This window comes from Pinus tabuliformis, chromosome Q (genome assembly GCF_031772625.1).
Source record: "Pinus tabuliformis cultivar Carrire ecotype Pingquan chromosome Q, CPIR1, whole genome shotgun sequence".
In the NCBI taxonomy this organism is placed as follows: domain Eukaryota; kingdom Viridiplantae; phylum Streptophyta; class Pinopsida; order Pinales; family Pinaceae; genus Pinus; species Pinus tabuliformis.
This window is the reverse complement of record NC_142296.1, coordinates 532,276,652-532,301,139: the sequence shown is the minus strand read 5'-3', so window position 1 is coordinate 532,301,139 and position 24,488 is coordinate 532,276,652. Positions and strand designations below refer to the sequence as shown.

At 37.8% G+C, this 24,488-nt stretch overlaps 1 protein-coding gene across 1 annotated transcript in view; it reads left to right on the top strand.

Moving 5' to 3' along the window:
* The first annotated feature begins 2,045 nt into the window (after window positions 1-2,045).
* LOC149220552 (uncharacterized) overlaps window positions 2,046-24,488 on the top strand; it is a 224,277-nt gene continuing 201,834 nt past the window's right edge. The window contains exon 1 of the mRNA XM_089384799.1: window positions 2,046-2,506. Within this exon, the coding sequence (XP_089240925.1) occupies window positions 2,207-2,506 (300 nt within the window). The 5' untranslated portion in view covers window positions 2,046-2,206. The remainder of the gene's footprint in view (window positions 2,507-24,488) is intronic.

The window sequence follows — 24,488 nt, the reverse complement described above, 5'->3', positions numbered from 1 at the left end:
TTTTTGATTGTTAGACACTAGTTCAAATTGTAACAAAGATACAAATTTATGTCATCTTAGTTAGATATCATTTTCCATATAAGAAAAAGTAGGTTGTTTGGAGTGTTGTGTCTAAAAGTGTTTTTTAGGCCTTAGAGAACTCTTTTGGGTAGGGCCCACTCAATGGGGGTCATATGAACCCTCTCTTCCATTTACTTTTTGTCATTAGAGTTTTTGTTATAAATTTACTTATGCTTAGTAAGGCAAAGTAGTTGTCCTTATGTCAATTATGTACTTTCTTTTTTACAACAATGTTATTCTTTTAATGCATTTCTATTATTTCTTTTACTTATTTATATTATAATGATTGATGCTTTTTAGAGTAGAGCTTGTGATTTTGCAGATGTTTTAAGTTGCAATGGTTATTTCTTTTATCTAGTAATTAGATAGTGGTGGTTGATTGAAGGAACCTTCTCACTCTAATTATCTTCTCATTTACGAGGCAATGACTTTGCCTTCATCTAACTTCTAGCATATTGTAAGAAGATACAAGAGTTAAAGCCACTATATCCCATGGAAAGAGAATTAGGATGGATTACAATTGTTGTTCATTTATCTTTTCACAATCTTGTTAGAGTTTTAAATCATATTAGAGTTATGTAGTTTACACATACATTGCAGACATCACCTCATAAGTTTGCATGCTCCCTAGTTTGACAATTTAAAGTGAAGCTATGGAGTTCAATACATATGTTGGGAGTATTATGTGGCCTAACAAATTTCCATGTCACTATTGGGGAGGTTCTTAAAATTGCATTAGGATAATGTTTAAAAAAGAGACAACATACATAGCATTTTCAGAACTAGAGATAAATTTTAACTCTTTCTATCAAAAACTCATTTTACATGTAAATAAATTAGGAACAATGAGGAACTAATGGCTAAGTACAACAACACAAAGATTTTGAAAACTTTTCAAGGCAACTTGTTGAAGAAATCTAGTAAACATGAAATAAACAATTGAAGAGTTTGTTGAACATATTTAAGAAGGAGAACATGTTGCTACAAGGATTTTATAAATCCTTTTTCAAATTCAAAGCCATGTATAGATTTGTTAATGTAATTTCATACAACCATCATGGAATTTGTGCATTTTCCCTTGTACTGAGTTAGTTTCCACCCACCACAACACAAAGGTTGTTTTCACAAATCACTGATGACTATAAATGCCCTCTCCCAATTCATACTCGAGCGGTTGGGAGCACGATTTATTCTCCCATCCACCCAGGTTCAACTCCAAGGGACATGTTTGGCCCATTGTTATAAGGCTTGAATGATAGGCATCCCCATCCACGCGATGTTTCGGCTATTGCCAAGTTCAACTCAAGTTACTCCCATCTACTCAAGTTCAACTCTGAGAGACATGTTTGGCCCATTGTTATAAGACTCGAACAGTAGGCAACCCCATCCTCATGATGTCTCGACTATTGCCAAGTCATAAGTTATTGGTATACCTAGCTTGTGAATTGTTGGATATAGTCTTCAGGTTATAGTGGAAGTTGGAAGATTTGATCTTGGGCCTCATCCATACTCTAAGATGTCACCAATTCACCATGATTTGAAGAAGAAGAGAAGAAACTACCCTTTACTTTACAACACCGCAATAAAATTATAATTTATTCAACCAATTGTATATGACATAGATAGATTTAAATATTTGATAAAAATAAATAAATATAATGTTAGATCTAAGACTTTTGTGATCCATATTGTAAATAATAATGTCTTTTGGATTAATCACATCGTTATGATTTGGTCAATGTTTCGAACCAACTAATATGACTTTAAAGATAAACCACATTAATTGATTAAAAACATTAACCAAATCCTAATATTGTGATTAATCCAAAAAACATTACTATTTAAAATAAATATAATATTTAACGTAAATCAATCGATAAATGCAATTTTTTGGGCAAAGAAACAAATATATTTTAGTTCAATCGAATAATACATACCACGGGGGCTGAAAGAATAAATAATCAAATATAGAGAGAACAAATACAAAATTTGAAAATATTAGGGTTAACGAAGTCGACGAACATTGGCTCCCGTATTTAATGGGGAGCCCACAAACCAGCTTTCCACTGAGAGCACCTTCCAAGTAGCGTGATCTTATTACACAGCTCATTGTGGTATACACTGTATAGCTTGCCAAGAGACATCAATGTTCTCTTGCTGCACGAAGGTGCTCTCTTCGTCCGCTCTATCAGTAAATCTAACGACAAAATTTGCAGTTTCATATCGGAGTTTCACTGTTGAAAGTACCTTTTCAGTTAAGCATTTATCGACAATGGCTTCTTTGGTTAAAGCTGTGGATATGTCCAAAGAAGAGACGGGGAAAACCCTGAAAAGAATCGGTACACATAATGGCTCTTTTCACTGTGACGAGGCTCTCGGATGCTTCATGATACGCCTCACTGACAAATATGCAGGGGCCCAGATTGTACGCACCAGAGATCCAAAGGTCAGTTCGGTTCATTTTCAAAAAATTAAAATATCAAGATGAACATTAATTCCATTTCGAATATATATATATATATATATATATATGAGGGCACATCTAATGTATGCACTTAACAACCTTACCGTGACAATACTTAGCACAGCACAGGGAAAATTGCAAGGGTCTCACTGCTTTGCCCTGTTGCATATCACTTCTTTATAATTTTTGTTATTTTCACTCCTTTAGGGGTATTTCAGAGAAGTCTAAATGTTTCTCTGGGATTAGACTCAGGAGTAAGATTTCTAATAACAAATTCATTATAAATGCCTTCTGCTGTACTTCAATCAAATGGTAAAATATCAAGTATTCAATTTGCTTCATTAGTCCATGTTAACAGAAATATGGGAGATACAGGAATATTTCTACTCCGATCTCACCCCTTAAATCACTTTCACGTAACTTGGCCCTAAAAAGATCGGAAGATACATTCTGAGAACACGAGTGTATTTTCCACTTTGTGGAGCTGAGGTGTTAGTATGGTTATTTCTACATTTCTGATTAATTTTAGCAGTGCTAATTCAACACACATTAACTCGTGGGGTAATCATTTTTGGTTTTGCATATATGGACTCTCAAGTATACTTACAGTTACACGGTGTAGAGGAGGAGGGCTAACTTAATTCTTGGCACAAGATCAAGCGTAATACTGTAAAGAGGTTGAATTATTCAATCACAAGTGCCTCTATATGGGCACCATCTTGGGGCGAGGGAAATAAGAGCTACAGAGCCTTTTAAATTACCATTCCCTTCAATTGCTTAAATTCATTGATTTCACCTTTAGTTATGTGTGAAACTAAGAAAAAAGGCACAGTAAAAAATTGCTGCAAATAGGAAAGAATTGGAAATCTCATATTCAAAATAAAATCGTTTCGGTCTTTCATTTGAAATCAGAATTTGTCATTGATGAAGCCATGCCAGAGATATCATTAACATCAATCTCTCTACCCCAATATAAGAGGAAAGAAGCATGCAATCCTAGAGTTTAAGTTGCAACCATTACACAAAAGTTGCAAGCTATTATAAAAATTAGGTAGTTATTGACATTTGTAGATTTTTGCAACACTCATAACTGAGTAGGCATCAACTTTGCTAAGAGTTTAAACCTTTTTGTATATTCTACGAGGATGCCATCAAGTTTTTGTACAAATACAAAATCCAGAACTAAAATCATGGTTCTTGTAGAAAATCCATGAAATTCTGATCTGCTAATATGAGCAGTCTGAAATACTAGTTTCTTTTCACATAAACACATAATTTCTCTACCAAATTGCAGCAGAATAGGAACAGAAATAAACACAATCACACAATAAAAAACACACTGTATTTCTAGGGAACCCAACTGGGAATTTTTTTGATAGCAAAAACTGAGCAATTGATATCTTACAAAATACAACTGTTTCAATCTGAAAGACACACTTGTCTTTCGTGCTTGATCTAAGCTTGAAACCTTTGCAAGACTGCTGATCTCTGCTGCCCTCTACCAACCTGTGCACAAGCTTCTATTGCACACTCTTTCTCTCACAAGCTCACACACACAAATCTGTGCAACCTGCTCACAAACCCACAATCTCTATTGTCTTCTCTCACCAACTTGTGCTCACAAGATAATGAATAAATTGTACCTTTGTTCCTCCTTTTAAAGCAATTTGAATGGCTAAGTTTAGTGAGTTTCTAATTAAGGAGTTTGCTTTTGTGATTGATTGAGTTAGCATGAGTTAACTACTCATGCAACTCGTCCTATCTCAAATCAAGGACTTGAGACTCAAACACATGTTCTTTTCCTCAATTAACTCGCACTAGAAGACTAATAACTTGACCTTCCACTTTAACACATCAGTTAACTGCTTCATAACTCCTCCTAACTTTTAGGAACTCTCCTAGATCTCGGGAATTCGTCCAAACTTATAGGGAACTTGAGCATGCTAAGGAGAAACTCCTTGTGGTCCCTTTGATTAAGGCACAAATCAAGGAACCCTTTCTTGCTACTATTTTCAATAGTTCTATGCTTCACTAGTTGATGGATTGGGTGTGGTATTAGGCGTCGAATGGGTATTTCATCTAGGCACTTACACCACCAATATAAAAGAACAATGCATGGAATTTGATTGGAAAGGAGAAATTTATCCATTATATTGTCTTGAAACCTCATCTTACAAGCAAGGTGGTTCACAATTAATAGTAGAAGGTTAAGGAAACATAGAAAAAACCATCAACTCAAAGCTTCAAACCTTAATGTAGGAAGAAAGTATGATGTGAATGAGCATCAAGGTTTCTTGTTACACAACCAGGTCAAAGAGCTTCAAAACATAATGAACATACAAAAAAGAAACCTTGCAATGTTCAATGTGAAATCAAGAATTTGGTCAAAACCCTTTCTACCTAATAAAGATAATGCCCCAAGAGGATGATGCACTCAACTATAGAAAATTCTATGTTTTACGCTTCGAGGACAAAACATATTGAAGGAAGAGACAATGATGTGAAGATAGAATAACCTATCTAGATATAGGAACATCATTGTCACAACCCTAAGGCCTCCTACGGTCACAAGGTGTCTTTTGGGCGCACTACGATCCCTCAACCGTGCGACACCTACGTGTTTCACCTTTGCCTCGTGAAGCAAAGAGTCACTTCACCTAGACTATGCTTCATAATAAGTTTACTTATATAATCTCTATACCGTTAGTTACTTAGTAGAATATCATAACTCTTCGATATAGTGAAAGCAATCTTATTGTCACTTCTACTTTAATTAAACTTCCATTCATAATGACATGAGCATTATATGCAAGACTTTAATTCATCATCAATATCATCATACACATGCAACGACCCTTCAAACTTCTTCTTTTATTAAAATCCACAATTTACAACAATCTCTGAGGTAATGGCTTGGTCCACAAAGCCGTAGAACCAAGAAACCTCGAGCGAATACAAAGAATCTGCTTCTTCAGCCCTTGGACCCACCGGTCACCCTTCTACCCTACTGTGGGTCGTCTCTACCTTAGTCGGGCTGGTTCGGTTCGATTGCCCAAATGACCTCGGGTTTTGCGTGATCGTAGGCCTGAACCTTGTCTTGGCTCCTCTACGTTTGTCCAAACTCATCTCTCCTTGCTCGGCTCCTTTACTTGCCTCTTGTGCTTTCGTTCCTTTCTGTTTGGTTCCTTTTTGTCTTGTGTCTTCGGTTGGGAGTTGTGTCACCTCCTCATCATGCGATTCGTCTACTTACTCTTGTGCCTTCGTTCCTTTCTCTTTGGTTCCTTTTTGTCTTGTGTCTTCGGTTGTGAGTTGTGTCACCTCCTCATCATGCGATTCGTCTACTTATACGACTCGTTTTGTCTCTTGTGCGATTCTCCACTCAATACTCGATTGATTCGTTTTGTTTGCACGTTACATCATTTTGTTCCACAAACAAGTTGGCTTGCCCAAGTGTTGGGCACCTTGGGTCAGAGCGACACATTGTTTTGCCCAATGCCCTCAAATTTCATCTTGGCCGCCCTAAAATTTTATCTCAACCAACCTCAAATTTCCTCTTGCCCATCTTGACTCACTTGGCCAATGCGTCCTCGACTCATCTCGCTCGACTGACACGCCCTTAGCTTGTCTTGCCCATCTTGTCTTGCCTGATCAATGCGCCATCGGCTTGTCTCGCACATCTCGTCTTGCTTGGTTGACGTGCCCTTGGCTCGTCTCCCCCATCTCGTCTTGGGGACTTGGCCCACCATTTGTTTCACCATAGTGCCCTCCCCTTCAGTCTAACTCATCCCGAGCCGACCTTGTCTAACACATAGTTTTAAAAATTGGCCGGTTTAGATCGGAAATTGGCCAAATCCGCTGGTTAGGTAGGCTTGGGACTGAACTGGTGGAAGAAATCCAATTGGCAGGCCGATCAAGACCAGTTAGGTGCCAAATTGGCCAATTTTTTACCAAACCGGCCAGTTAGACAGGCTCAGGACTGAATTGGTGAAAGAAATCCGATTGGCAGGCCGGTCAGGACCGGTTAGGTGCCAAATCGACCAGTTTGGCACCTAATCGGTCCTAACTAGCTGATTCCGATTCAAATCGGCAGGTTTGGTCTGTGCGCTGTTGGACGACTTTATGGGGCCCGCAAATGGTATTTTTGGGTGGTTTTGACCAAACCATGGGCAAATTTCCCTCCAAATTTGCTCCCCTAAAATTATAAAAGCAAGCCCAAGCTCTCATTTGCCTCACACATTTGATTTCTAGTGTTTGTGAGAGTTTGAGAGCTTGGACAATGCTGCAACAACCTTGAGTTTTGGAGCAACAACAAGAAGTTTGGAGGTTCTTTGTCATCTTGGAGGAGCTTTCTAGTGGAGTTGGCATCTTTGGGAGGAGGCTTCATCAACTAGTTTTCATTTCCAACCTTTCAGGTATGATTTTTCCCTAAAAAATTTCCAGATTTCATTGTTGTCTCTGTTTTTAATTTTTCTTCCCTTTCAAGTTGTTGAAAAGTAGCGAGTGAAGGTTTTCTTTGGCTTGTGCCTTAGTCAAAGAGACGACAATAAGTCCTGTCCTTAGCATGCACAAGTTCCTATAAGTGAGGATGAATTCCTAAAAGGTAGGACGAGTTCCTAAAAATCAGGATGAGTTCATGGAGCAATTTGACTTATGCATTGGAGCGGAAGGCTCTGTTTGTTGTCTCCTAGTGTGAGTTATAATTGGGAAAAAGACAAGTGAAGAGTCTCAAGTTCTAAATTGAGACTAGATGAGTTACATGAGTCAGTTAACTCATCAATCACAAGTTCGATTTCCAGAAATAAAACTTGCCAGTTTTAGCTAATTCGAAAAGCTTATAAGGAGGACGAAGGCACAAAATTGATTCATTGTTTTGTGAGCACGAGTTGGTGAGACAAGACAATAGAGAGCACGAGTTTTGTGTGTGAGCTAGCAAAGCTAGGAAGAGCGTGAAGGAGAGGCCTATACGCAGTGTTTGGCAAAGAAAATTCTTGCTGGTATGTGCTAGGAAATAGGAGGAATTTCTAGGGCCAACGCAAGGATTTAGGAGCTAAGGACAGGGTTGTTGCAAGCAGGTTTCAGCTAAGTGTCAACAGAGAGAACAACCTTGTTCTCTAAGTGAAACAATTTGCCTTGTAATTAATTCTATTTGCTCAACTTTGTCAATAAAATTTCTACAGCTAGTAGAGGGTTTTCCTAGTTGGGTTGTCTAGATTTTTTTATTTTTTATTTTTTTTCTTGTGTTTTTGCCATTTTGGCTATCGTATGACTGTGTATTTCTGTTCTATTCTGCTGCAAACAAGTAGAGGAATTTTCTTTCTTAATGAAAAGAAACTAGTTTTCAGATCGTTCATTAGAGCAGTTGCAGATTTCAAGGAAATTCTACATAAGTTTCAACTTTCAAGTTAAAAAGCATCAAGGAAGAAGGATAGTAGTTGATCATAGGTTTTGTATTTTCCTATTTTATTTGCAGATCTCTTTTCTTCAAAATCTGAAATTTCACCATCCATTATGGCCCCAAAAACTGAAGACGCTGCATGGGTTCACTGTGATGTTGTTGATGGCAAAATGTTGTGCAAATATTGCAAGCACCCAATGGGAGGAGGGGGTATTTATAGGTTGAAACAACACTTGGTTGGTATAAGAGGCCAAGTAACCCCTTGTGATGCACTAGATAAAGTGATAGGGCCTATTAGGAAAGAATACCTTGAAAAGTTTGAGAAGTATTAGGAGGCAAAGGCTAGGGAAAAGGCTATACAAGATGAAATTGCAAGGAAGAAGGAACTTGTAGAAGCTATGGCTAGGAGAGAAGCAAGTGGGTATGATGATTTTGACCTTGAAGACTCCTCCTCTATCCCTTCCACCAATCTCCATGACCCCTTCTGTTATGTTCCTCCCCTTCTTGGTTCTCACTCTCAACCTCAAGGCCAAACCAAAGGTAAAAAAAGAATGAACATTAAGAGCTATTTCACACCTTCCTCCACCTCTGATTTTATTGCTTGTGCCATTGCCTCTCAACCAAGTCTAAGTCAACCCACCTTGGATGCTCATTGGAAGAAACAATGCAGAGATGTTGCTTTTGAATACATTGCCAGATGGTGGTATGATGTAGATATCCCCTTTAATGCTGTTTGCTCACCTTACTAAGCTATGTGGGATGTTGCTATTGATGCAAGAAAGGGCTTCAAAGGCCCTACTATGCATGACTTGAGGGGAACTCTTTGTGAAGAGAGATTGCATCCATTGGAGATTATTTGAATGAATTTAAAGAGTCATGGACGAAAACAAGTTGTTCCATCATGTCAAATGGATGGATTGATGTAAAAAACCACACTATCATAAATTTCCTTGTCTGTTGCACTCAAGGAACCATGCTTTTGAGATTGGTTGATGCATCTGATAGGGTGAAAGATGCCAACCTATTATTTGAGCTTTTGGATGAGATTGTTACAACAATGGGGGAACAAAATGTTGTGCAGGTCATCATTGATAATGCCTCAAACTATGTTCTTGTTGGAAAGATGCTAGAGGTTAAATATAGGACCATATTTTGGACCCCATGTGCTGCAAATTGCATAGACCTCATGCTTGAGGGCATAGGAAAAGTGGAGTGGGTGAAGAACATTGGAGAGTGTGCCAAGAGTATCACAAAATACATCTACAACCACTCATGCGTATTGAGCCTAATGAGGAAAAACACTGGGGGCAAGGAGCTTGTTAGGCCCGCCATCACGAGATTTGCAACTCACTTCCTCACATTGCAATCTCTCACTTCCCAACAACAAAACTTGTAGAATTTTTTCTCTAGTAATGATTGGAATTCATCATTGTGGGCTCACAGAGCAGATGGAAAAGACACCAAAAAGAAAGTTTTTGACAATGCTTTTTGGAAAAAAGTAGCAGAGGTTGTGAAAATTGGTGAGCCCCTTGTTAAAGTGTTATTGTTGGTGTATGGGGAAAAATTAGCCATGGGCTACATCTATGAGGCTATGGATTAGGCAAAGGAGCAAATACAGGCAAACTACAAGGACAGAGTAGGTAAATATGGGCCTATTTGGGTGATCATTGATAATAGATGGAATAATCAACTCCATCGTCCTATACATGCAATTGCATATTTCTTGAACCCAAAGTATCGTTATAAAGTTAAGCTAGGAGAAGATCATACTGGGGAGGTCAAAGATGGGTTTTACGAGTGCTTGGAGGTCATGTACCTCATGAGTCGTAGTAGTTGGACATACATCAACAACTCATTGCTTTCTCTAGGGCCACATGCACATTTGGCAAAAATCTGGCAAAGATTGCAAGAGATGTGGATCAAATAGGTAAGCAATTCCAGTTTATTTGTTTTTGTTGTTGTTGTAAAGTTCATTTGTTTAAAATTGAAGTTTTAATTTGTATTTTGTAAATTATTCAAACTTAACATCTAAATTATTGAACAATGAACTAACTTTAGTCTTTGCCTTTGTAGCTCTTTGGTGGGAGTCGTTTGGAAGCCAATGTCCTCAACTGCAAAAGTTTGCAGTTAGAGTTCTCAGCGAAACTTGCAGTGCTTCTGGGTGTGAGCACAATTGGTTTGTTTTTGAATGGATTCACATGAAGAAGAGAAATCGTTTGGAACAAAAATGATTGAATGATCTTGTCTTTGTGCAGTAGAACCTTTGACTAAGGTACAACTAGTTGTTGAACAAAAGACCTGATACATACCCCATTGTGTTGGATGATATTGATCCAACCTCAAAATGGGTGGAGGAGACTCATCCAACTGATTTTGATATTGATGCCATGGAGTTGGGGGGCGTTGATCCCAATGCAGATCTAGTAGTTGAACCAGTCGCTGGAGGAAGCAAACCACCATGACCAGGCATGGCACAAGGTATTGGTGAGGGGAGCAGTAGTCGTGCAACTCGACCAACTTGTGCTTCTAGTTCTGCTAAGCCTAGTACTGCTATTGAGGTTGGAGAGGAGTGTGAGGAGTCCTCAGACTTTGAGCCAGATGATGTTTATGTAGCTCCCGCCGATGATCCCATGTCTAGTAGTGGTGATGAGGTTGATCAATGATTTGTACTTTGAGTTTTGTACTTTGTAGTAGGCTAGTGGCCTAGTAGCTTGAGTTTTAGCATTGTTTTTGGACTCTAGAGGCCATTTAGAGCCTCATTGGTTATATATTTTGTTGATGATATCATTGATATGTATTGCACTCGGTGCCATTTTGATATATGCACCCTTACATGGTATATAGATGAGAATAATTTCCATATTTTGTCTCTAATGGTTTGGAATCATGGTTTGTAATGTTAAAAATAAGCTTTTTCATTAAAAAATAAAAATTTAATGTATTTTTTTTCAATCTCGGTTTATTGAATTCAGTTCGATCCGATTTGATCTGGTTTTGGTTCGAATCACGGTTAGATAGGTGATTGGTTCAATGCCTGGTTCCAATTTTTAAAACTATGGTCTAACATTCGGTCACTAGTTTAGGGGTGTTTTGGCCCATGTGTTGGGGCATCCATGTTGCTCCTCATGGTGTTGTCCTGGGCCTTCTCATCCATCATTAGGTCAAGTTGGGTACTCTGTCCCTCACATCCACCATGCCACCAAGCTGCCCACATGCAGCCAATGGAAGCCCCAAATGTCAGTTTTTGGACAACTTGTGTTTGCATGTTTTCGCCCAACATCCACTTTTGTTGCATATCTTGCAATATCTTTGTTGCAAATTGTGCGATAGAGATGTCGCGCATGGCGTGCACCTTGGTTAAAGGCCCGACAATCATAATTTAAGATACAATGCAAATCAAATATAATTATTAAAATGTTCAATCGTAAAGTTATGATTGTACATGAAGGGTCACCATGAGCATGTTAAGCCATTTCTAAATCATTATTCCTTATAAACCATTATATATATGTATACACACACATGAGAGAAATATCTTTATATTCCATATGAGGAATATACATGTTTCGGTCCTCCAGGGACTTTTAAGACTCCACAACAAGGCTCGAAGCCATTAGATCAAAACTCATGATGTCACTTGCAGGAATTGAACCTGGGTGGGGGGGGGGATAACAATCATTCTTCCCAACCACCCGAATAAATCCAATTGACACACACACACACATATAGAGTACATTTCCATTTGGAATAATTCATATTGTAAATTTAATGTTTATAATACTCAAGCTCATGTAGATGTCCTTACTGAAACATCATTAATATATGTCACATTTATTATTCTCTCTGTATGTGCTATTATGTTATGTATACACCTATTTGAAATCCTACATTGAGTATTGTGGGAGACCATCATATGTTGATTTTCGGTAGCATCGAATGTGCTCTAGCCTTGAAATTTGGAGGAGAGGCTAAGGCACATGAGATCTCCAAGACTCAGAAATTGTTTTGAGAAACTCCACCCAGATGAGGAGTTATTAAAATAATTAATATTTTTAATGGGTTCCTAAGTCTAAACTCAGGTAAATAAAAATATTAATGGGTATTAATAAAGATAAGGGTGAGAAGCTTCTAAGAGACGAGGATCAAGTCTGTTTTAATCTTAGTCGTTGATTAGGGACTTAATCTCGGTCGTTGATTCGTCAACAGGAAGAGTATAAGAGAAGACTTGATCCTCAGAAGTGACACAGAAGTGGGAGCAGGGTCTCCAAGGTGTCAGAAGGTCTCAAAGGGAAAGTCTCAGGTGTTTTCTTTTAGTTTCTCTGTAAAATCATTCCTTGTAAAAGCAATTGTTGCTGAAGATTAATAAAGCCCTTATTTGCTGCATCGGTTTTCCCACATTGGGTTTTTCCGGGGACAATTGTCCAAAAATAACTGTGTTGATGTGATTGGTTCTTGTGCATGTATTTTTTTTGTTTGGGTAATTGTGTGATAACTGCAGTAGAATTTATTTTAATATTTGCTGAAGGGATTTCGTAAATAACTTATTGTGAATAATAAGTAGGTGAAATAAATCAGTTGCTGCAGTAGTAGAATTTCAGTTTAGAAATTTTCACATGGTATAAGAGCAGAGATCCGACAATAGGAGAGGAAAATCGATTATGGGTCAAGAGCATGATGCATAGGCATCTGCTTAAGGGGACTCGCGTAGATTTCCAGAAGAATGCACAAGGGACATAAATTACGATTATTCTATGTTAGCTTCCATATTGGAAGAAGAAGTCGCTTACTTAGCAAGCTCTACCTCCTCGGAGGTTTCGTATATAGACAGTGGAGCTTCCTGGCATATGACTGGAATTCGAGAATGTTTTTCAGATTATCAGGAAGAAATAATGAATTTTCAGATCACCATGGGGAATAAGGCAAAGTCTACACCAATAGGAAGAGGTACTATAGTTTTTCAAACCGAAGCAGGAGAGCGGCTTCGTGCAACCAATGTGCTGCGTGTGCCAGGATTGGGGATGAACTTACTTTCCGTATCTCAACTTCAAAACAAGGGCTATGACGTTTTCTTCATTAAGGAGAAAGTATATGTCAAACACCCGAGTTGGAAAAAGAAGGCCCAAATTGGAATCAAAAGTAACAGGTTGTATAGGTCGCAACTAGAATCACCAACGGCACTGATAGGTAGTAATGGAGACAAAGATTTGAATGAACTATGGCACAGGAGGATGGGACACTTACACCATGGGGCTTTGAGAATTCTCAGGAAAACAGTATCAGGAGTTCCAGAACTAAGTACTAAACGAGATGATGTATGCAGAGGGTGCGCTCTGGGAAAGTATGCCAAAGTAGCGTTTTCCAAAAGTAACAATAGGGCTAAGAGTGTGCTAGGATTGATACACTCAGACATTTGCAGACTGATGTCCACAAAAGCTCTTAGTGGTGCCAAATACTTCGTTACCTTCATCGATGACCATTCCAGGAAGAGTTGGATCTACTTTCTGAAAACCAAGGATGAGGTTTTCGATTGATTCAAAGAGTTCAAGGCTCTAGTGGAGAATCTGATAGGAAAGAAGATAAAGGTGTTGCACTCAAACAATGGTGGAGAGTATGTTGACAAGGACTTCATCGATTTTTGCACTAAGAAAGGCATCAAAAGCGAGTGGACAACTCCCTACAATCTAGAGCAGAATGGAGTAGCAGAAAGGAAAAACAGGACTATTGTGGAAGCAGCTAGGGCAATGATGTATGATCAGGAAATGCCTAAATTCCTGTGGGCAGAAGCATGTAGCACGACTTTTTATGTTCAGAACAGGACTCCTCACAGGGCATTGGGCAAAATCACTCTGGAGAAGGTATTCACCGGGAAGACACCTGAAGTTAGTCATTTCAGGATATTTGGGATATTAGCGTATTGTTGTATACTCGAAGAGGAGGAAGAAATTAGATCAAATTGTTGAGAAAGGATATCTTGTGGGATATAGCGAGAATGCTAAGGCATATAGAGTCTATCTTCCAGGGAGTAGGAAGGTAGTAGTTCGGCAGGATGTAAAGTTCATGGAGGATAGAGCTTTCAGGAAATCTCGAGAAATGCCTTCTGAGGAGCAGTTGAAAGACGAGCCGTTGGTCAAACCACTTCAACCAGCGGAAACTAGTACCATAAATTCTCCTGAAGACAAAGCTTCAGAACAAGAGGAATCTCAGGAAGAGGAAGAGCTGATAAATGTGCCTACTACCAGTGGAAGAACGAGCTGAGAACTCCGACAGATTCTACGGGATGCATAAGACTTCATTGGTGCACCTAGGAATAGTAAAAGGGAGCCAAGACAGTCAGACAGATACCAGGCCTTAGCAGCTCAGGTTGGGGAACCTTCTAGTTTTCAGGAGGCCGTTCAACATCAAGTATGGGTGGATGCTATGGTATAGGAATACAACTCTATAATGGTCAATGATGTTTGGGAAGTGGTACCTAGGCCTCGGGACTGATCAGTGGTAGGTTCAAGATGGATCTACAAGGTCAAATATGCTACAGATGGCAGTGTGGAGAAATACAAATCCAAGTTTGTGGCTAAGGGGTATGCTCAGAAGGAAGGGATAAATTACAAAGAAACCTTCGCCTCAGTAGCCAGGTATACTTCTATTAGAACCATAATATCTCTTGCAACTCAGATGGGGTGGGAGATTCATCAGATGGATGTCAAGACAACATTCTTGAACGGAGTAATAGAAGAGGAAGTATACATTGAACAACCAGAAGATTTTGAACACATGAGAAGAAATCTCATGTATGCAGATTAAAGAAAGCCTTGTATGGGCTTAAACAGAGACTTAGGGCACCTTCCTACTTTCTACAGTCGAATTGATGGCTACTTGCAGAAGATGGGGTTCGTCAGAAGTGACACAAACCCTAATCTCTACTATCGGGTTGTAGAGAATGAGCCTCTAATTCTAGTGTTATATGTGGATGATCTCTTCCTGACAGGATCATCAAAGACTGCAAGAAGAACCTAGCCACAAAATTCGACATGAAGGATTTGGGACATATGCATTATTTCCTGGGGTTGGAAGTTTGGCAGCAGAAGGTTGAGATCTTCCTTGGACAAGGGAGATATGCTACAAAAATCTTGAAGATATTCAGGATGCAGGACTGTAGACCTATGGCTACTCCAATGATCACCAACTGGAAGAAGATTGATGCATTAGAAGATAAAGACGTTGATCCCACCTTGTATAGGCAACTTATAGGGTCCCTAATGTATCTGGTCAATACCAAGCCAGACATTTGTTACGCTGTCAACACCCTCAGTCAGTTCATGGTGGAACCTAAGAGGGTGCACTGGGCAACAACCAAACATGTTCTCAGGTATATACAAGGAACAATCGAGCATGGACTATTGTACACCAGAGGCAATGACATCAGGTTGAGTGGGTTCACTGACGCAGATTGGGTTGGAAGTTCAGTAGATTGGAAAAGTACAACTGGGTACTATTTCAACATTGGATCCGGAATGACTTTTTGGTGCAGTAGGAAACAAAAATCCGTGGCTTTGAGCTCAGCTGAAGCAAAATATATGGCAGCTAGCACAACGTCATGCAAAGCCATATGGCTTAGGAAATTGCTTGTGAATCTATTCAGGAGAAGGATGGAAGCGACCAGGATCATGTGTGATAATCAGAGTTGCATCAAGCTCTCTAAGAATCTAGTATTTCATGATCAGTCGAAGCACATTGATATCAGGTGTCACTTTGTTAGAGATTGTGTCCAATGAGGAGCAGTAGAGTTGAGATACACTCCTACAGAAGAACAGGTGGCAGACATCCTCACCAAGGCTCCAGGAAGAACAAAGTCTGTTCATTTTAGGGAGAAGATGGGGATGGTAAAGAATCCATTTCAATAATGGATAAGTATCAGAAGTTGCAGTGCAACAGTTACCAGTGGCATTGCGATGGGCATCATTTTGAGAGGGAGCTGCAGTATAGGTGCTGCAGTGGCAGTGGTAGTGTCATGGGCAACAATACAAGAAGCAGCAGTGCAGGGGATGTGAGGCAGCAGGCCAAGCATCAGCACAGGTACCGATGCGAAAGATCAATGTGATGTTTCTATAGTGAAACATTGCTAGAGCACATTCCTCGCTAAGAGGGAGTGTTGATTTTTGGTAGCATCGGATGTGCTCTAGCCTTGAAATTTGGAGGAGAGGCTAAGGCACATGAGATCTCCAAGACCTAGAAATCGTTTTGAGAAATTCCACCCGGATGAGGAGTTATTAAAATAATTAATATTTTTAATGGGTTCCTAAGTCTAAACTTAGGAAAATAAAAATATTAATGGGTATTAATAAAGATAAAGGTGAGAAGCTTCTAAGAGACAAGGATCAAGTTTGTTTTAATCTTAGCCGTTGATTAGGGACTTAATCTCGATCGTTGATTCGTCAACAGGAAAAGTATAAGAGAAGACTTGAGGATCATTTGGAGACACACCGACAGATACTCAGTATCTCAAGGAAAATCGATTCTCAAGTAGAGGAGATCGATTTTAGAGGGAGAGTTGCAGGGTGGAGGAAGAGGAGGGCATCAGTAGTAGGCAATGACGGAGGAGGAGGTGGCGCAAGGACAGTGGGAGACAATGCAGAGAGAGACGTAGAGCTTACGCAGACTGACGTAGAGCTACTCAGAGCCACGTTGGGTCACACAGAGTGACGCAGAAGTGGGAGTAGGGTCTCCAAAGTGTCAGAAGGTCTCAAAGGGAAAGTCTCAGGTGTTTTCTTTCAGTTTCTCTGTAAAATCATTCCTTGTAAAAGCAATTGTTGCTGAAGATTAATAAAGCCCTCATCTGCTGCACTGATTTTCCCACGTTGGGTTTTTTCGAGGACAATTCTCCAAAAATAACTGTGTTGATGCGATTAGTTCTTATGCATGTATTTTTTTTTCTCTGGGTAATTGTGTGATAACTGCAGTGGAATTTATTTTAATATTTGCTGAAGGGATTTCGTAAATAACTTATTGTGAATAATAAGTAGGTGAAATAAATCAGTTGTTGCAGTAGTAGAATTTCAGTTTAGAAATTTTCACACCATATTATCATCAACTTAAGTTGCACAAAACGCCAAAATGTTTCGGAGTTTCTGAAACGGGTATGTTTAGAAACGTCACCTCCCAAAAATGGAAACGTCGACTGAAACATCATATATATATATATATATAAGTGAATAACACATTATCTTGCAAGAAAAAAGGGAATAAGACCCATAGATGACAATTTAGAAGGAAAAAGCAAATCTATATTGACTCTAATAGATGATTACATGATGGTCGAGTTTCGGCCAAGTTTCGGTACACGTACGACCTAAAATGTCAGATTCTTTGAAGTTTCGTGCAAAATAGTCATCAACCATATTTTTAGTCAAACCTAGCTAAGACATCCATTGAATTTGAAGTGGATGGGCATAAGAGAACATGAGCAAAGTAATTGAGCAACAATGTGTGTTTTTTGTTTTCTTTGAGTGTCTTTGAGGTTCTTTTCATATATAAGGCTCAATGAGATATTTCTTAAATATGATTTGATTCAAAGGTAAAGTTGAATTGTTTTACAAAGATGTGTAGTGAAATTTGTCAGTGATTTGAAATGGATTTAAATTTTAATAGCATAAGCCTAATATGGATTATACCTCAACCCTAACACACTATTTTGTTGTTATTTTTAGTAATTACCACAATTAGCTTCGGAGAAGAAAAACACTATTCCCCAAAGGTGGCAAAAAATGGTATTCGGGAAGATTGCCTTAGAATAGTAGAATGGGAGAATTCAACCTACGAAGATGGAACCTCTGTTAGATTTCTGACAACTTCCTAGTTCATAAATTAACATTGTTTAGAAGGGTTTGGAAGATATTGAAAATAACCTTTTATTGTCTAAAGGTGAGAAAAGCACCAAAAGCAGGAAATTGTGATTTCTTGGGAATACAAAATTTACGAGAGCATTATCAGATTGAGTAGAAGTAATGAAAACTATCAATATGTTGAATGCTATCTTCACTTGATATAATGTTTTCGCTTAATCTCTACCCATTTTCTTTTATATGTTGCAAGAGTCGGCATGGGAACCATTTTTGCATAGTAAGAAGTGCTAAAACCGAGCTATGTAATTTTGGGAGACCTAAAATATCATAGGTGTTTGTTCTATGAAGCTTACAATTGTTGGAAAGCACTCTCAAAGAAGAAGACACTCATAATCATAATCTGGCATATGTGCACCTCATCCATGTTGAAGGATTGCAATCTGGCAAGACTCACTCTAAGAATATGTACAGAGGCAAAGAAATATGACTCGGTTGAGGTTTACCATGTATCAAGAGCTAGAAATTGTGAAGTAGACCTCTTGGCTAATGAGGTATTTCATCTAGAGGTTGGAACTCTTAGAGAAAATGATAGGACCACCATAACACATATCCTTTAGCAAGTTTATTTTTTTCGTTTATTAAATATTTTTTTTTACTAAGTAGAGCCTTTCATTAATCAAAGAAAAGCTACATGTAGCTTGGCTTTTCAAAGTCTAGAAACTATCGTTTATCATAAAAGGACTAGAAATATTGGCATATCAATCAAAGATACTAGGAAATCTACTAATCAGCGACAAACTATCAGACACTGACATTAATAGCAATTACAACAAAGCACATACTTATTCTTTGAAGATTCAGGATGAAAGCTTCAAGATTTTTTAGGTTGAGGAGGAGGAAATGCCTCCGATATTGGCACGACTTCCTTGAGTTGACTAATTTTTCTCCATCTTCTTTGATCAAGGCCTTAATGTTTTTGTGCCTGTTTTTCTGTCCTCCTTGACCATCTTGGGGGTGTTGAGAAATCTAGTGCAGCTAGATTAGAAGATTTCTCTTATTTTGATAACTGCTTGTGATGTCTTTTTACTTAATTTGATTAGCTTCTACTTTAACTTGATTATTATTGTGTTTTCTATCATCAAACAACTACCAAACAATGAAGATCAAAGAGACAAGAGGACACAAAATGTAGGTTGCTAGCCAGGGCCAAAACCGCTCCTTTCGAGAGGAAAACCCACAAGAATTCTTCTCTTCTTATAGAATCTTCAAATGATGAATTCCAAGATCTAAGACCCTTGATAAAGACCCCTCCAAGACCAAGTCAACCTTTCTCCTTGATGAGCTTTCTTTCCAGCAATTTCGACCCCAACAACTTCTAGGCTCACTACTAGGGTGAAAGGGCTGGACGACTAGGCCTTAATTTTTTTTTTCAAACCCTGCTGAAAATCACCACAAATCTACTGCAAAATTGCTGGATGGCTTCCTCTTCAGGCTGGACGTTGAGCTTGGAGGCTAGATCTTGCCTTCCTAGGCCTAGATTTGCCTCAAAACCCTAACAAATTTCACTTGAAGTTGACCTGCACAAATAAATCAAAGAATGCCAAAGCCCCAAATTATATACAAAAATTCAAATAAAACCCCAATTGCTGCAAAACAAATAGGTTAGAAATAATTTACAAATATACAATATTTACAAAATTTAAAATCTTTGGTGAAACTATTTTTTTATTATAAACAACAATGGATGGGTATATTTTCGAAAAATAAATGTTAGCTGAAACACTCCTGCAAAATCAAATACCATATAGAAATCCCAAAGCCAAAACATAGTTAGCCTTTCCTCATAGTCTGTGAACTTGGAGACCAAGGGCTAGCATATCTATAAATCTCTATTATATTCTCAAGAAAATTGTTAGATTATATAGTGAATCAGATCACCTAAGATATAATATATCAATAGAATGTTCTTATCATCGACAATTGAAATAACAATAATTAATCAATATTTAGCTCAAAATAAGATCACACATAGCTAACACATACCACAGATTGGCGGAAGAAAAACACCATGAACTGAAACCCAAAGTCTTTCTATTATGATACAAAATGTTCCCAGTGGAGCATCAACTCAATGCTAGTGTTACAAAATTTTACATCATCCAAAGATATCTAATAGAAGTAAAATGACTTCTATTTATAGAGAAATCCCCCCAAGTGGAAAATAATGACTAGTTGGCTTGATCCCCGTCGGCCGTTGAAAATAGCTTGATGATCTTTTAATCTCCATTGTCGAATTTTTAATTTTGAGGAAAGATTCGAGTTTTTCTTAAAACCCATTTTTAATTAATCCAAAACTTAATATTTGGGATTAATTTCCTCAAAGATTTGACTTTGACTTAACCACCAGGGCCCAAGGGCTCAATATTTCTTAAAATATCTATTTTTGCCTTGGCGAGGGACCTCCAAAAATTGACTTTCATATGAGCCACAAATTTCTGATTGTTTTCCACTTGGAGAGAAATTAATCTCTATAATTATTTTTTGACTCAAAATTAATTAATTTTCTAGCTTAGGATTTAATTTATTTTTGCCAGAAAATTAATTAATTGACACTATAGGGGATTAATTATTTTTTCTACTCAAATATTTTAGCCATGGTGTCTAAATATGAGGGACCATGCACTAAAATATTATTTACATCAAAATATTACCATTAATTTAACCCTCAAAGAGGGAATACACCTTTACATATAGACCCTCACAAAATTACCCAATTCTGTGACACCATGTGATCTAGTATAGACCAAGTAGTTTGTAATAAACTAATTTAGCCAAATGTGCTTAAATTATTCCCAAACACACTTTTACAAAGACTTGATATAACACTAGGACTCACCTAAGACCTTGTCAAGAGATTCCACCCTAGCTTTGGGGTTTAAGCTGGAAGAAAAACTCTGTCGATTATCCATGTTTAGAAACACACATAATTCGGTGAGGTTAAAAAACTTCCTAAGATGAAATCCGTTGCCAAAATCAGAGGCTTACCTAGGTGTTGTTACATAATTAAACGGTCATATTAACATCACTTACAATATAACTTGCAGAGAATGGGTTTACAATGATAAAATTGTGCTGGCTGATGACTTTGAACTTTGAAAAATTTTCTTCTTGTCTTCGCATTTTGCTTCGTTGGACTATTGACAAAATGTGGTCAACAAAGCGCATTCACACGAAGAAGAGAAATCGTTTGGAACAAAAACAATTAAATGATATTGTCTTTGTGCAATACAACCTTCAACTAAGGCGCAACCAATTGATGAACAAAAGACCTGATCTAGATCCCATTGCGTTGGAAGATATTGATCCAACATCAGAATGGGTGGAGGGGACTGAACTTGTTGAGTTTGATGCTGATTTTGATATTGACATGGAGTTGGGGGGGTTGATCCCAATGCAGATATGGTAGCACCATTGGAACCAGAACTAGTAGCCAAATCAAGCAAAGGAAAACAACCAATGGAAGGCACTAGTCGTGTAGCTCGACCAACTCGTGCTTCCATTAGCTCTAGTTTTATTGCTACTGGTGCTACTGCTACTACTGAGGTTGTAGATGAGGCTGAGTCATCCTTAGACTTTGATCTAGATGATGTTTATGTAGCTCTTGTTGATGATCCTATGTCTAGTAGTGGTGATGAGTTTGACCACGATGAGGAATGATCATGTTGATCATTGATATATAGATTTGTAGTCTTGTAGTAGGCCAATGACCCCATAGCTTGTAGGTTGTAGCATTGTTTTTGGACTTTATAGGCCATTTAGAGCCTCATTACTTGTGTATTTTGTCGATGATATATATTGCACTCAGTGTCATTTGATATATTCACCTTTACATGGTATATAGATGAACAAACTTTGCATATTTTTTCTCTATTGGTTTGGAATCATGGTTTTAAATCTTAAAAATAGTTTTTTTTTTTCATTAAAAATGAATTATTTCATGTATTTTTTTTATAAAAGCGGTTCATTGAAATCTGACCAGTCCCGGTTTCACTGGTTCTAGTTTGAAACCTGTTTTATTAGGTGGATGGGTCGAGTAACTAGTTCCGGTTTTGAATACTATGTTGTTAATAGTCCAAAGAGGATGAAGCATTCTTGTGAGAAGGTCGAAGTTTGAAGATAAGCCTCTATCCATTTCAGTAAGACGTAGAGAGCCTTGAAATAAGTTATATCAAGCTGCTGTAAGGGACGAAGTTTCTCAAGAAGTTTGTGTAGAAGATAAATCTTAGATAGTTTGAATGATCTAAGGAAGATCAAAAGTTTTACACCCTATTGATAGAGATGAAATTTGCAATGCTAAGATCATGATAATATTCAGAAGAGGTTGGAAACCTAAGTTCAAAAGTACTCAGACTGAGAAGGTGTCGGGATGATCTCAGTAGAGCCAAAAGTTACCAAATCTCAAAAGAAATGAGTTTAGAAGAAGGTCATTTTATGCTTTAATGGATCGAAGGTTTCAAATCTTTAAGTAACCTCTGTGACCGAGAATCCTCAGGAGATCCTTAGCCAATGGAAAGGCCAATGTATTTTGGTTACAACCTTGACTTGGAAGTTATAAAGCATGAGCTTGTTTTGACATGACATGAGTATAATCTAAGCCTTTGAAATGGTCTTTGTCCATGTAGATGCTCCAAAAGACACCGTGACTAATTTATGCTCTAAGTAAGTTTGAAAAAGCGAGTTCTATTCCAAAGAAGGAGGACAATTCCCTAGAAGAAATTCATCAAGATTCAACGTGCTATGGAATGCCGAAAAGTCTTAAGTTCTGTGGGGAAAGCACTAAATCATTTCAGAAAGGAGCCTCTTTCAAATCACTTAAGTAGTTGTTAAGATTAAAGCATTTCTTGTAATGTCTACATTTTTAGTATTCTTTATAGTACAACCAGAATGGATTTCTAGGGTATGTGATGGCCAGGCCATAGGAGTAGGATTACATCATCAGGGGTCCCGGAGGGGTTTTCAAGGATTTTTATGGGATCCGATGACGTTCGCTTCACATATTCATAATCAGGAAAATTTGTTTTTAGTTTTGTTGCTTTTTGATAATTCCCTGAAAATGGTGTTATTATTGAGCAATTTAATTAATTACACTTAAGGTGACCTTCCAAGAGGAATATTTGATGAAACACCTTTGTGTGATAGCTCGTTGGAACCAAAACAAGAAGACCTACAGGACGAGATGCTAAGAAGTGACTTCTAGTGGCTAGAGAAAATATGGTGGGTGATTTACCATTTTTCCCTGATTAAAAGTGACTTTAATTAGTCACTTAATTAGGAAAAAATTAATTAAGGGAAAAAGGCCAAAAGTGACCTAAATAAATTAAAAATCCACTTAAGATAAAGTCAAGGGGGAGCTTCTAGAATAATAATAAAATAATAAAATAAAATAATTTTAGAAGATTGGAGATCTATCTATTGGGCCTTTAAAATGAGGAGGAGAACATTTGAGGACATCTTGGATTTGAGCATTTTTCTTTGTTGAGGGTTGGAGAACCAAGTTCTTTGCTTTAGTAGCCTCGGGACGAAAACCCACCTCATCCCTTGGTGAATTCATCTAGAATTCACAGGTGCATTTATTGATTTTGCAGTCAGTTTTGGATGCCAGTTAGCATTGGAGAAGATTATTTTTGGAGGCCAATTTTTTCATCTCAACTATGTTATGCAGTAATTAAATAAAGCTAAGTTTTCCTTATGAGTTTGTAACATTTGTGGTTTTCACTTTTCAAATCTATTTTGCTTTTGCCGTAATTTCATGGTGCATATTCTACAATTGTTTGGAGAAATATATGATAAAAATATTTAAGCAATTTTCTGAAAATTTATAGGCAAAATATAATTTGAAATATTACATTTCTTCAAGTCATTTTTTTGTCTACTTTTGATCCTTGAAATGAGGAGAGGATTGACATGACTGACTTCAATTACAATACAAATTCGAAGGACTTTGGTTTCTCATACCAAGCACATTGACTCCATGGGAAGCACATGAGTTAAGACAAGTATGAATACAACTCTATAAAGAGTTGAGCAAAAATGTGCAATATAAGACTGTTGGACTTGCAAGGAGATGTAAAGTGAAAGCACTAGGGTTTGGAGGACTTGACTATAAAATATTCTAAGATTTTAGACATTTGGATATCTAGGGTTTGTAAACCCTAGCAAGTAACAAGGCTTGGATAAGAAAAACCCTAGGGTTTATGGACAAAACCCTAGGATTGGATGTTTTCGCTGAAAAAAGAAACCCTAGCTCTTGCAAAGAAGGAATGACATCATGGTGACAATGAGGATGAAGCTGATTAAGTTGCAAAATGGATGCAAGAAGACCAAGATCAAGGGGGAGCTGTCATTTTCTCAAAAGATAAGTATTTTATAACTCTCTTCCTTGATTATTACAATTGTTGTCTTTACTAGTAGTTAGTCTCTTGTCTTTGCATCTTTTTCTTGGTTGTAATTGTTCTTCCGTGGCCTCCTAGTGAAGATTGCAGGTATGTGTTGAAGGTTGCCAATGCTTTGGCAAGAAGACCAAAGCAAAACATGAGACAAGAGGACTTTTTCCAAAATCATGATTTATGTTGAGAGATATTTTAAAGAATTGAAGTATGCCTTGATTTGTGCCAAAAAGAAGTCAGTGATAACTTTCAAGTCAAAGTATGAATAGACGGCGAGAAGCACAAAG